The 12,520-nt window shown below is 53.7% G+C and overlaps 1 protein-coding gene across 2 annotated transcripts in view; it reads left to right on the forward strand.

The window, feature by feature from the left end:
* DIDO1 (death inducer-obliterator 1) overlaps nucleotides 1-12,520 on the forward strand; it is a 48,747-nt gene that overhangs the window by 26,805 nt on the left and 9,422 nt on the right. For both annotated transcript variants that reach the window (XM_072735398.1, XM_072735399.1), the window contains exons 8-16: nucleotides 4,586-5,039; nucleotides 5,127-5,286; nucleotides 6,259-6,375; nucleotides 6,497-6,601; nucleotides 6,815-6,950; nucleotides 7,215-7,740; nucleotides 8,143-8,296; nucleotides 9,054-9,143; nucleotides 9,992-10,187. In XM_072735398.1, the coding sequence (XP_072591499.1) occupies nucleotides 4,586-5,039; nucleotides 5,127-5,286; nucleotides 6,259-6,375; nucleotides 6,497-6,601; nucleotides 6,815-6,950; nucleotides 7,215-7,740; nucleotides 8,143-8,296; nucleotides 9,054-9,143; nucleotides 9,992-10,187 (1,938 nt within the window). The remainder of the gene's footprint in view (nucleotides 1-4,585; nucleotides 5,040-5,126; nucleotides 5,287-6,258; nucleotides 6,376-6,496; nucleotides 6,602-6,814; nucleotides 6,951-7,214; nucleotides 7,741-8,142; nucleotides 8,297-9,053; nucleotides 9,144-9,991; nucleotides 10,188-12,520) is intronic.

Raw genomic sequence — 12,520 nt, forward strand, 5'->3', positions numbered from 1 at the left:
AGAAGTTGAGCTAGAAGCACGCAAAGGTAACTGCTGCAGAGCCCCAACTCTGGTCTGCACAGGGCCAGCAGCCTTGGGGTTTTCTGTGGGATGGGGCCCTTTGGGACAAGGGACTGACGGGAGGGTCAGTGGGCTCTCCTAACGTGCCCCTACCCCCCTGTGTTGGGTGAACTAGTAAACAATTAAGGTACAAATGATACTAGTTAAAAGCTCACTCTGTTAAAACTGGTTGTGCCTGTTAACTAGTTTGAGGGATCTCAGGAAAGCAGCAGCTCCACTCCCAAGTGAGTGTCAGGTCCAGGATCCCATCCTGCCCTAGCAGTGGGCTGCTCACCCAGTTCCACTCGTGTAGTCAGGAAGAGTGAGGCACCTGCCCCCCCCCCCAACACACACACACACACACACACACACACACACACACACACACGGCTTTGATCCCATTTTGTTTGGTTCATGTTGAGGGATGATCTGACCAGTTCTTTTTTATAGATTACCCATTCAACCTGAATCAGGTTTGGGGTTTAATTTCAAGATAAAACGTGTGAAACTTGTTTCCAGGTGTATACTTGGTCTTTTACAAGTGGAGAGTTACGGTGTAAGTCACTCAAATATTGGACACCAGTAAGAAAAAAAAGCCTAGAACATCTTTGTGGAGCCACGCCGTGACGGTTTGGCTGCGATCTACATAAAGACATTCCAAAGATGATGTCTAGCTGAAGAGCATCAGGGATGTAGCTTATGCTTTCTTGAGTGTTAATTTGGGAATACATATTTCCTGATACGAAAGCAAATTGGTACTTTATTGTGCTTCCAAAAAAAAAAATCACTTTAAAACAAACAGGCACAAAAAGCAAAATGATTTTCTCTTGCTACTGTTAATTTGACTTTCCACAGCAGGAGAAGGCTTGACGGGCAGACAGCTGGAGTGGGAAACCTGGTTGTGCACGCGTCACCCTGAGCTGAGCACGGCGCGGCGGCCTGCGGGGGCCCTCGGGGCCCTGGCCTTGCCCTTCCTGCGGTAGAGCCCTGGGGTGCGCCCTGCGCTTGCCGCCCGATGCACTGGGGACCCGGCAGGAGTGGGGGGCACGCGGAGGTCGCCGGCAGTGGGAAGCAGGGGCTGGGTGTCAGCCGTGGGGGGGGTGTCACGTGTGGTCTCAGCTGGGACCTTTGAGGCCCCCCTGCACCCTGGAACGCACCCCTACCTGAACAGCCCTCCCGCCAGAAGCTCACTGTTCTGTTTTTGGCTTTTCCAGCCAGTCGCTCGGGCGCTGGGCCTGCCTGAGACGAGGGTAACTTCCATCTGGGGATTTTTAAGGAAAACTGGTACCAGTCGGGGCCGGACGAGAGCACAAAGGGCGTAGAGCCTCCGCCGCGCTCTGAGGGCTCAGGCCGCCCGGGGCTGCTGGAGCCGGAGCCGGAGCCGAGCCTCACCTGGGCCACCGCCTCCGCCAGAGCCGCCCGCCCAGGCCCGCCAGTGCCACCCAGTGGCCGGCGATGCGGCGCCGCAGCCTCCGCCCGGCGGGAAGGTGGCCGAGGAGCGCGGCCGCTGCGCTCCCCACTGGGCGGCCGGCCGGGGAGGGCTGGGGCTCCGCGGGGCTCCGCAGACTCGCGGCCCGCCCGGCCCGCCCCGCAGGCGCGCCTCCTCCCGCAGCCACCGGGGCCTGGTGCCCGGCGCCCCTGCCCTTCCCCACGAGCAGGTCCCGGCTGTCGTGGCACCTCGCCCTTGCTGCCCGCGCCCCTGCAGTGCTTGGGGGAGTCCTCGGGCTCCAGAAGCCACCTCGAGTGCTCTCCTAGAACAGCACTTTCTGGTTGGTTACGCGGTTACTCTTCGCCCTTCTGTAAATTCATACCCGGCACGATACACCGTGAATTCAGATGAATCCTCAATTTTAGCTCTGCTCAAAAATACTAGTGTTCCTGTCACTATGAGGACATTGCAGCACACATGGGGTCTGTCTCTGGCAGGAGCTCACACAAGTCTAGCTTGCAAGGGGACCGACTGCAGCTGTGTCTCCAGCACTTACCAGATAGGCACTTGCCAAATATTGGCACATTTTAAACATCTCCTGATAGAAGAGGGTCATGTCCAACTTGCTGGTGGAGACCCTCAGTTTCAGAACATTGTACTATAAGAATTTACTTACCCGATTATACTTGTCATATACTTCCCAAAGCACAGGTAGGGGATAATGAAAGTTACTGTAACAAGTAACAACTGGTTCTATGAAATAGCATGATTTTTAAGAAAAGCCATCCCGAGATTTTGAAACAGATTGCCTGTTTACCATTAAACCGTTTTTGGATAATAGGTCAGTTTAATCATATGTATTGAGAATGTCCTAAATACAATCTTGCTTTGGAGTTCTGCTGAATGAGTGGGGAAACCCTGCTTAGACCGGCGGCGCTACTGATCTTAGCCTCTGACCGGGACATCTTGCAGTGAGTGTTCTTAGAGTTAAGTTTTTCACCTGCAGCCACTTAAATATCAAGTGTCAAAGACACGGGTGTCCTGTACGTGCCCAGCCTTCCTGGGGTTTCTGGAAGTGCCTTAGGCCAGCTTATTTTGAGCATGCTCTTAAAGTCTGCTCCGCAGAGTTTTGTCTTGGTGAAGGGCAGGGACTGGCCCGTTCTGGGCCTCACTTTTCACGCTGGCTGCTCCTTCCTGCACGGCTGCTGGCGGCCAGAGGCCTCCCTCTGCTCAAGGCCCGTGTGCCCTGGGCCTTGCTGCCATCTGGCCCTGTGTCCTTGCTGTGCTGCCCTTTCCTCGCTCCCGCTTCCCATAAGAAAAGGTACCTCCATCTCTTTGACTTAACCCCAAACTAGCAGTCCTCTGGGCAAGGTGGGCCTTGCAGCCAAATGTGAGCTTCTGAACGTTGAGGTAGGGTACTGCCCGAGGCCTCTGCACCTGACGTGATGCGGTGCTCCGAGGAGGCTCGAGGTTCCCTCTCGCTTCAGGAGGCATTCTCGCTGTGTGGAGTGTGCTTCCTTTAAATGAAATCCAGTTCCCCAGGGCACAGCAGGGTGGATGTGGCATGAGCCATCTGCCCCGGGACAGTGGGCAGGGGAGGTGGCCAGGCGGCTTAGGCCTGAGGCTACCAGCAAGCGCCGGGCTCTGGTGGACAGGCCACCCCGGGCAGGGGCAGGCAGGAGGCGTGAGGCTGGAGAGCTGCGTGAGGTGACCATACAGGATTGAAGGGCGGAACTCCTGCCTGGTAGTGAAGCAGGTTAAGCCCTGCCCTAAGTTGGGTCCTTGCAGTAATGCTGTTGTTACAAGCTTCATAAAATGGTCAAGCCTTGTTTATCTTAAAACGTGGGAAAACCTTGAGATGCCAGGGCTTTCCCGGCTGCTGGAGGAAGGGGGTCTGTGGGAGCAGTTGCCCTGGCCCTCCACAAAGGCAGCCAGGCACCCACAGCGGTCTTGGGAGTGCCATCCCCTGGTCAGGCTTCTCTGTGGGCAATCCTTCAGATTGAGACTTCACCCTTGTTCGTTAGAACACTGGCTGCCGAGTGGATGGTTTTTAATCCCTGGGTTAAACCGAAAGGTGCTGGAGCACATGTGGAAGGCTGACTGCGAGGTTCGAGAGGACCCCGGACCTGGGGAGACAGTGCATCCGAGGGTCCTTCGGTGGCTTGACTACCGCCCTAGGTGGCATCCCAGTGTGCTGCCCTGGCTCGCTTTCCAGGCCCACTGTTGTGACCATTTGGCTCCTCCTGACCCATCATCGTGCGCTGTGTGCAGCACCTCTGTGGCCTTGCTGGGGTCACCACTCCCTGACCGGCCAGCTCTGTCCTTGGAGGGCCAGCTGGCCGTGGGACCGAGGGGCCACAGCACTGGCCCGGAACCCTCTTCCTTGCTCACTGAGACCTTGATTCTCATGGTCCAATACAGTACTGTTATAATCAGTCCTTTATATTCTCTCTTTGTGAAGAGGAAGTACCGACATCATAGAGTCTTGTGCAAGTTGAGCAGTTTTGACTGCATCCTTGGTTAGACCAAAAGTGCTCATTTATTCTCTTCCCCAGTAATGGGTACAAGCAGAGGGCTGCCTGTGGGGACATTGTCACACAGCCACTTTCCCTCTTGTACCAGCGTTGTCATTTCCACTCGACTTTGGTCCAGGCCATGGTGAGCACCTGCATGCAGCTGCAGGCCCGTGGGCCACCCTCCCAAAGCCCCGAGAGTGGAATGTCCATTGGAAGAGAATGTCTGTCTGACCTGTCCTGGGGTTTTCTAAATTTGTGTTTACAAAAAATTACACTTGGCCTCTTCATGAAAGTGCTTTTCTACATCAGTCTTTTTGTTAATGCACAATTTGCCTTTCAGTTTTCAACTTTCGCCAATGATTGAAATTAAGCCTGTGGCAACTTGGGTTTGTTACTTAAAATAAAAGGCTTAATGTAACGAAGTACAGCAAAGCATATTTTTCTGAAACAATACGTGCTCGTGCTCATCTGTATGGCTGGCAGCCCTTAATTGTCACACTTCTTTCCTGGATTTGATAGTTATTTTAAGTTGCTGTCCCACAGTCACGCAACCGTGCAACTGCCCCCAGCCTCACTAAGCATGTGTGCATCTCCTTTGCAGCCACAAAGGAGGATAGGCGGGCAGAAGAGAGGACCACAGCACCCAAGAAAATGCCTCCTGCAGGCCCATCGGCAAGTGGCAGACAACCTTCGCCCAGAAATCTCCTTCCAAAGAAGTCTCCGCCCTTTGCAAACGCAGCAGCAGCCAAAGTGGCCATCAAAAAGTCACCCTCGGGCTTCAAGGGCCCTGGACCCAAGCGGCCCTGGCTCTCGGCCACCCCCTCGGCAGGCACACCTGCTGCCAAGCAGGCAGGGCTGGCACCTGGGGCTGCTTCCAAAAAGCTACCCAGCTCAGCCTCGTTGGTGGGGGCCGTCAGGAAGCCTGCAACCGCCTCTGTGTCCTTGGCTTCTCCAGCCCCGGGACGCCTGGGGTCCTCGAACCCCACCCTGTCACAGCCAAATTCTCAAATTCGGCAAAATATAAGACGCTCCTTGAAGGAGATTTTGTGGAAAAGGTGGGCTATTCTTGATTTCTTATTGTGAAAGTGGTTGAGTAGACTGTGGCTGCAGCAGTTCACGCAGTCCATTCTTGTTCCTTCTAGAGTCAATGACAGTGACGACTTGATCATGACGGAAAGTGAAGTAGGCAAAATCGCCCTCCACATTGAGAAGGAGATGTTTAACCTCTTCCAAGTCACGGACAACCGCTACAAGAGCAAATACCGCAGCATCATGTTCAACCTCAAGGACCCCAAAAACCAGGTGTGTGCAGGTGGTCCAGAGCAGGGTGCGCCAGCTCTCAGGGTCTCCGGCCATGCCTCACCGCGGTCATCTGGACGCTCATGTCCTTGCAGTGCGAGGGCCGCTGCCCCACTTCCCCGGGCGCTCTCAAGTCCGGCCTGGTCTCACCAGCTGCAGCTCTTCTAAACGTGGCTGTGCAGTTACGTTCCTCACAGCAGCTCCAGAGTAATGTTCCAATTCTTAATCTTAGTTTATGGCTAGCTCCATATTTGAGCTTCAGACAACCTTTTCTGCCTTGTTATGGATCCCCATCATTTGAGCCTGCCGATTCGGGCTTCCCTAGAGCAACCATAAGTGGTCTTGAACATGTCGCCGTGTAGTGCTCCCCATTTGGGCAGGTGCTGTGCTTGCATGGGGAGGGGACCCTGAATCCTAGCAGCTGTCGGGCAGTGCTCTTCCAGTGGGGTTGAAATGGGAGTTAGCTGGGAAAGCATCAGCCACTTGGCCTGGTGTGGTTCCCCCACCTCCTCACTTCTGGGGCGCACCATCTTCAGGCCTTTCAGGCCTTCTCTCCATTTGCCTTTTGAACCCTTAGACATGCTTAGAAGCAGAGTCCTACACCCTGACTTCCTGTCTCACTGCAGCAGTCTTGTGGCCGAAGTGATTTCTTCCTACCTTTATTCCTAGCTCTCTGCTTTTTCCTCTGAGGTCTTTTTAGCAGAGTTGGCACAGCATGGCCTATGAGGGCAACTACTGACCCTCATGCCAGTGTTGTCCGGACCCACTGGCTCTGCAGCGGGGGTGGCCTGGCCTTTACCCACCCCCCCGTGGGCGGGAGGGGATACGGGTGAGATCAGGCCCCTGCCGAGCCTTGTCCTGGGCCTCAGGGCCTCTGGCAGAGGCTTCTCATGCTGCTGTTTCCTTCCTATTCCATCTAGCATCTTAGATGCTGAAATGTTTTTGAAAAAGTGAATGAAAGCTGTTTATTTTTAGGGGCTCTTCCATCGTGTTCTGCGTGAGGAAATCTCTTTGGCAAAGCTTGTGAGAATGAAGCCAGAAGAACTGGTGTCTAAAGAGCTGTCCACGTGGAGGGAGCGGCCGACAAAGCCTGTGAGTGCCAAGGGAGGGGCGGGGGCGCTGGCCACTGGGCCCTTCTGGGTCTCCAGGGGTGAGGCAGGAGTGAAGCCGTCTGACTGAGAAGGTTTAAGGCTCTCTGTTCTTTTCATCTCAGGTGATGGAGTCTAGAAATAAGCTGCACAGTGAAAATAAAAAGACCACCACTAAGCAGGAACCCGTGCCTGACATGGAGGATTCTCCACCTGTGTCTGACTCAGATGTAAGCCTTAGGGATTTCCAGAGAGAACAGGAATTGAGTAAAAGTAATCTGTTGCCAGGGGGCTTAGGTCTCTGAGTTGTTGGGCCAGACCCTGAGCTGCTAACAAGCAAGCACGGTGTGCAGCGGCTCTTCCTAGCAGAGCTGCTGCTGTGCTGTTACTACACAGATGGAGGGAAGTGTGACCTGCTCAGCCCTTCCCTCTTCACCTTGCAGGAACAGCAGGAGTCGGTGCGAGCCGTCCCGGAGAAGAGCACCGCGCCCCTCCTCGACGTCTTCAGCAGCATGTTGAAAGACACCACGAGTCAGCACCGGGCACATCTTTTTGATCTGAACTGTAAAATTTGTACAGGTGAGATTTGTAATTGGGGGCATGAAACTTTGGAGCTGAGGCTTAGCTTCCTTTTGTTGAAATGACTGATCCTCCTAGTGACAATTGTACTGAACCCAAGCCTAGCGAATTGAAAGACCAGAGTGGTTTTCTGAAATTAATGGAGTTAAACTATCTTTAGAATGTGCTTTTATTATTATTATTACAAGAAATTATCTATTTGGGGGCAAGCTGTGCTCTTGAATATGTGGGATTTCTCAGGAAGGCTTTCGTCATGTTCTTCAGGTCAGGTTCCATCGTCAGAAGATGAGCCGGCTCCAAAAAAACAAAAGCTGTCGGCTTCTAAGAAGGAAGAGCCAAAATCCAAGTATGAGGCCTCTCCCTCTGAGCCAGTTCTTAGCTCCACTGATGAAATGATATCAGAAACTCTGCCTGAAAATGCCTCTGAGCCAGACCTGGAAAGTGCTTCTCATGCGCACTTGGAGAGAAAGTATTTCCCAGTGCCACCAGGAGACAGCCACCCAGAACCCTCCACCCTGGAAGGCCCCTCCGGCCCAGCCACCTCTGGGGGCACAGTGCTCACCACGGTCACGGTATCCGGCCGAGACCCCAGGACTGCGTCAAGTGGGTCGTGCACAGTCACGGCCCCTGCGGCAGCCCGCCAAGATGGTGCTCACACAGTGGAACCCCGACAAGATGTCCTGAAACCTGCAGTGACCTCGGTGACGGTGCCCAAGTCCATACTAGCTAAGCCGTCCTCATCCCCTGAGCCCAGATACCTCCTGCCTGTGCCACCACCACCACGCATCAGGTGCGTTCTGCATGTGTAGTGTGAACAAACCGTGACTTCATTTCCTGCGGGTTAACAGGAGTAACAAAGGGGGGAGATCCCCTAAGTTCAGCTCAGATCCACCAAGAATACAACTTTGCTCTGATAATTTGCGTAGGTGTGAGAAGCCTGGCTTTAGCATGGTTATTCTAAATCTACAGATCTTGAAAACTGAAATGTGGCCTTACAGTCATTCGGGTTTGTTGCCTATTCAGTTAATTTTTTCTGGACCAGGATGTCTATAGCATCATGGTTAAAGTAGCTAATTTGAAGAAGCTACTAAAATTTGCAGGAATTTACTCTGCCTTTATAATTCCATAAAATCTTCATACTTTGGAAATTGAGCAGAGAGAAAAATTAATTTTCTCTGGTTTTGTTTTACAGCCTCGCCGAGTCAAGGTCCCCTCCAGAAGGAGATACAACCCTCTTTTTGTCTCGACTCAGCACCATTTGGAAAGGATTTATTAACATGCAGAGTGTAGCGAAATTTGTCACTAAGGCGTATCCCGTCTCTGGGTGCTGTGACTATCTCAGTGAGGTTAGAACTGAGAGTGAGAGCGTGTGTGTGTGTGTGTGTGCACTTGTGTGCACATGTGTCTTCCTGCTATGACTATCTCAGTGAGGTTAGAACCAAGAGTGAGAGCGAGTGTGCGTGCACTTGTGTGCACATGTGTCTTCCTTAGCTGTTCCGACCTGATGCTGGGGTCACATGTATGGCAGTCTTCCAGCAGAGGGTCAGCATGCATAGGATCCAGTGGAGCCTGCTCTCATAAACCATCAGGTTAAGCAGTTTGGACACTGGTGGAAAGTTGAATGATAAGTTGGGTGTCCCAACGTTTATGAAAAAGCGAGATGGTTTTCCTCCTCCCTCTGTCCAGCAAGGGTGTTGAGCCAGTGTGTGAGCCACTCCCAGCTGGAGGCGTGGCAGCACGTGTGGACATGCAGCAGCTCTTTGCTTTTCCAAAGTCAGTGTGAATAGCACTAATATTTACAACCTTAGCGAGCAGAAGTAAGTCACTTCTGGATCATGTCTCAGTCCTTACTGTACGTACGTGTTCGTGACATATAACCTAGAAATGTTTTCAGTTTGGCAGAAGGCCATCATGTCACGCTCATGCTTGGTAACTCCTAATCCTGGATGCTAACCGAGCAACGTTTACTGCTGGTGTTAACCATGTTCTGTGGAAGAGTTGTGCTCTTCTTGACTCTCGGGTAGTTTGGTGCCTTGAAGTTACTACGTCAGTCTAAAGTGCTGCGGCTGTACTGGTTGTTTACTCAAAGTACGTTTTGTTTAGGACCTGCCGGACACGATTCACATTGGTGGAAGGATCGCACCCAGAACAGTTTGGGATTATGTCGGCAAACTCAAATCTTCTGTGTCTAAGGTACCTGCCATAGTCTAATCTCTGCGCCTGTGGAGGAAGGAGTTTGTGTAAATGCAACTCTTCCTTTCACTTTTCATCTTGATGGGTTAGTACTTGAAACTTCAGCCTATAAGCTAGTTAAGTAGTACTGGGTAAATGTTTAAAATTACATTTATGGCAGGATAACTGTGTGTTTGGGTAACACGGTGATGGCAGTTTTATTATGATTATGTTAATGTGTGTGCAGTTCAAGGTTAGTGAGAAACAGAATGTCTCCTCATTATTTCTGTGACTGAGGGAACCCACAGGTGCCGGAAGGGGACTGGCTTCCAGGAGGCCTGGGCCCTGGGTGGACCTGGGGGCTCTGAGCCCCTGAGCTGCGGCCGCAGCTGGGTGTGTATGCGTGGGGAGGGCTGCGGTTTTCCTCAAGCCCACACGGGGCTCAGACCCTCTGGTCTCATGGAGCCTTCCCATGATGGAGCCGCATTGGCTCTGGTGTAGATCGTGCAGCCAGGTGATCGGGACCACCGTCCCCACAGTGCACGCCCACGCTGCCCTAAACCTGCACTGCAGCGGATGATGTATCGGTCCGAGGACACTACAAGTGGGGCTGCTTTGGAGACCGTGGGCTAGAAGCACAGGTGGTCTTTAGGAGATTCCTGCTGAAACTGGTTTGAGTCCAGCAGCCGGATACTGGAGCTCCTGCTTCCCCCCACCTGCATCATCCTGATGTGCTGGGCGGCAGGACTGTGGGGACCAGGCCAGAGAAGCACTCGGCTCATTTCAGATGATCTTTGAGGTTTAGAAGCACAGGCGCCTTCTCCGACCAGCCCAGGCCAACGCTCTCTCGTCCTCTGTTTGTGCTGCAGGAGCTGTGTCTGATCCGCTTCCACCCTGCGACTGAGGAAGAGGAGGTGGCCTATATTTCTCTCTACTCCTATTTTAGCAGCCGCGGCCGCTTTGGCGTTGTAGCTAATAACAGCAGGCACGTCAAGGACCTGTACCTCATCCCACTGAGTGCTAAGGACCCCATTCCATCCAAACTCTTGCCCTTTGAGGGACCAGGTAAGCGCCAACTTTCTGAGTGGTGACTAGACACACCTGACCCCACATGTCCCTTTCCTGCCAACCCCACGTCCTGCTGAGCTTGTCAGACAGATCTGCTACCTCCCCCAGACCATGGCCTTCTAGCAGCCGAAAGAAGGGAGTGCACATGGAGCCGAGTGAGCTGCAGACCTCGGCCTCTGGGGCACCAGGTGGCACCAGGTGCATAGCCTTTCTCTTGGCATGAATTGTCTTAGAAAAGTGCTGTGAAGAGGGGAAAACCCACAGCATGCAGCCAGCCTCTCGTGGCCTCAGGTCACTGGAGGCCGGAGAAGAGCCAGAGAGGAAGGTAATCCTCAAGGTGGGCTTGCAGGGATGCCTGTGCTTACTTACCACACAGCTCAGGGGTGAGGAAATGCCAGGGGGGCTCCGCTCCTTCCTAGGAGATTGAGGAAAGCTATTCTGGGTTTGCTCATTCCTTAGAAAGTGGTTCTGTTAGAGGAGAACTTAACAAATTAGTCTTAAACAGCTCAGACTTGTCCAGGGTTGAGAGTGATTCCAAGGGGACGTGGTTGTGAGGGTCCAACTCTTGTTAACCCCTGAGAAGAAGTCCACATGACTGAGTTACACACTTGGCAGAGGATGCTCATGTTGAAGTGTCACCTTTGCCATGAACTCCCCAGAGGATGGATAAACCCGAAACATGCCATGTCTGACACACAGTGAACGCTCTTGAGCAGTGGCTGAATGCCGGGCCATTGCTGGTGCTACCTACACCTGTCCTTGGCCCTGTCACCAGTCCCGGCAAGTGCTCCTGCCACAGCCACGTGCTGTACGCAACCACACCTAAACCCTAGCTGGGCCCAGCAGGGCTGCTCCGGCCAGAGCACAGCACCCACACGCATGTCCTGGGTCCTGACGAGCGTGCTCCTAGCACCTGAGGCCCACGGTGGTACGGCTTGGTGTCTGTAATTGTGAGGGGGAGATACCTGCTGGCACACTACAGTAAGTTACCTTATTGCCAAATATATTTTAAAAGCCAAGAACTTGAGGGGACCTCTCCGTACCCTTGGGGTGAAGAGATGCCACCCCCCGTGGGTGGCAGAAAGAACCTTGCTGGAGGTTCTTGGAAGGCGAGCAGCTACGTGAAGCGTGCTGGCCCGCTCCCTGGATGACTGTCCCGAGTTCCTGAGGGTGAAGACGAAGAAGCTGGCCTCTCAGGCCCCATGAAGAGCCTCCGGTCAGTCACCAGTATAGAAGCTCGAGTGGAGGATGTAGCCTAAGCTTGAGTGTAGGGTTCCCTGGTAACACAGACGTAGGCCTTCACGGAGCTGCAGGTGGGATTCGCCGCTTGCCTTAAGCCAGGCTAAAGCTCCTCCCGCTGCCCCAGCTGCAAGGTCCAGGGGGTGAGCTTCTCAGAGACTTAGCTGTCAGGGGAGTAGGCCGGAGGCCTGTGTGGAGACCCCACCTGGGCAAGGCTGCGAGGAGCTGGGCTTGGTGCGTAGGCAGGGGCCGCGGTGGGGGCAGCTCAGCTGGTAGAGAGGCAGGGGTCGCACAGGACGCTTCTGAGGTGACACAGGGACACGGAGGGCAGTGGGGTGGGGGGTACTTGCCTGATCGGCTAAGCGCGATGGGCGCTGACCACTGAGACCCGCTCGGTGATCGGCCAGCTGCACCCCTGAAGCTCCGACCCCACCTGAAGGGGCACCCGAACGACCCATAGACTTCCATCCACAGTAAATATGGGACAGGAAGAGGAAGGGTTTTGGAAACGTAGTGATCCGTGAAACTGATCCTACAGTTTTAAAAGATTTTTTTTTTTTTTAAATATAAGGGGCTTCTCCATCTGACTCTCTTTAGCATATATTCTTTTATTCCCCTGATAATCGTTATTGCCATCAATATCTGTGTACATTCTCTACATCTCCCCGCTAAGCAGCCTCAAGCCCTGGCCAGGTGATCTCTCTGGCCTGCTTCACGTATCCATAGCGTGGCACCCTCTAGACCCAGATGTTCGTGTGTCCTGGTTTCCTGTGTGTCGTGTGTGTGCGGGTGGTTGGAAGGCTGGATGCGTGTCCTGGTTGCGTGTGTGTGTCGTGTGTGCACACATCTGGAAGCCTGGGCATGGGGACACTCTCCCATCTCAGAGGTCCCTGTCCTCCCAGGGTTCGTCTCTGCGTGGCGTCCCTTGAAAGCACCGGCCTGGTCAGAGGGTGGCAGGGCATCCCTCCGCAGAACAGCCAGCGGACTTGAGCATGTGCCATCCGGAGTACGGCCGTCCACAGCCTGACAGGGGGCACCCTTGACTCCCACCGCAGCCCCGCTGCCGGGAGTATCCGTCCCATTCTCCCAGG

Source organism: Vulpes vulpes, chromosome 14, assembly GCF_048418805.1.
Source record: "Vulpes vulpes isolate BD-2025 chromosome 14, VulVul3, whole genome shotgun sequence".
Lineage (NCBI taxonomy): Eukaryota > Metazoa > Chordata > Mammalia > Carnivora > Canidae > Vulpes > Vulpes vulpes.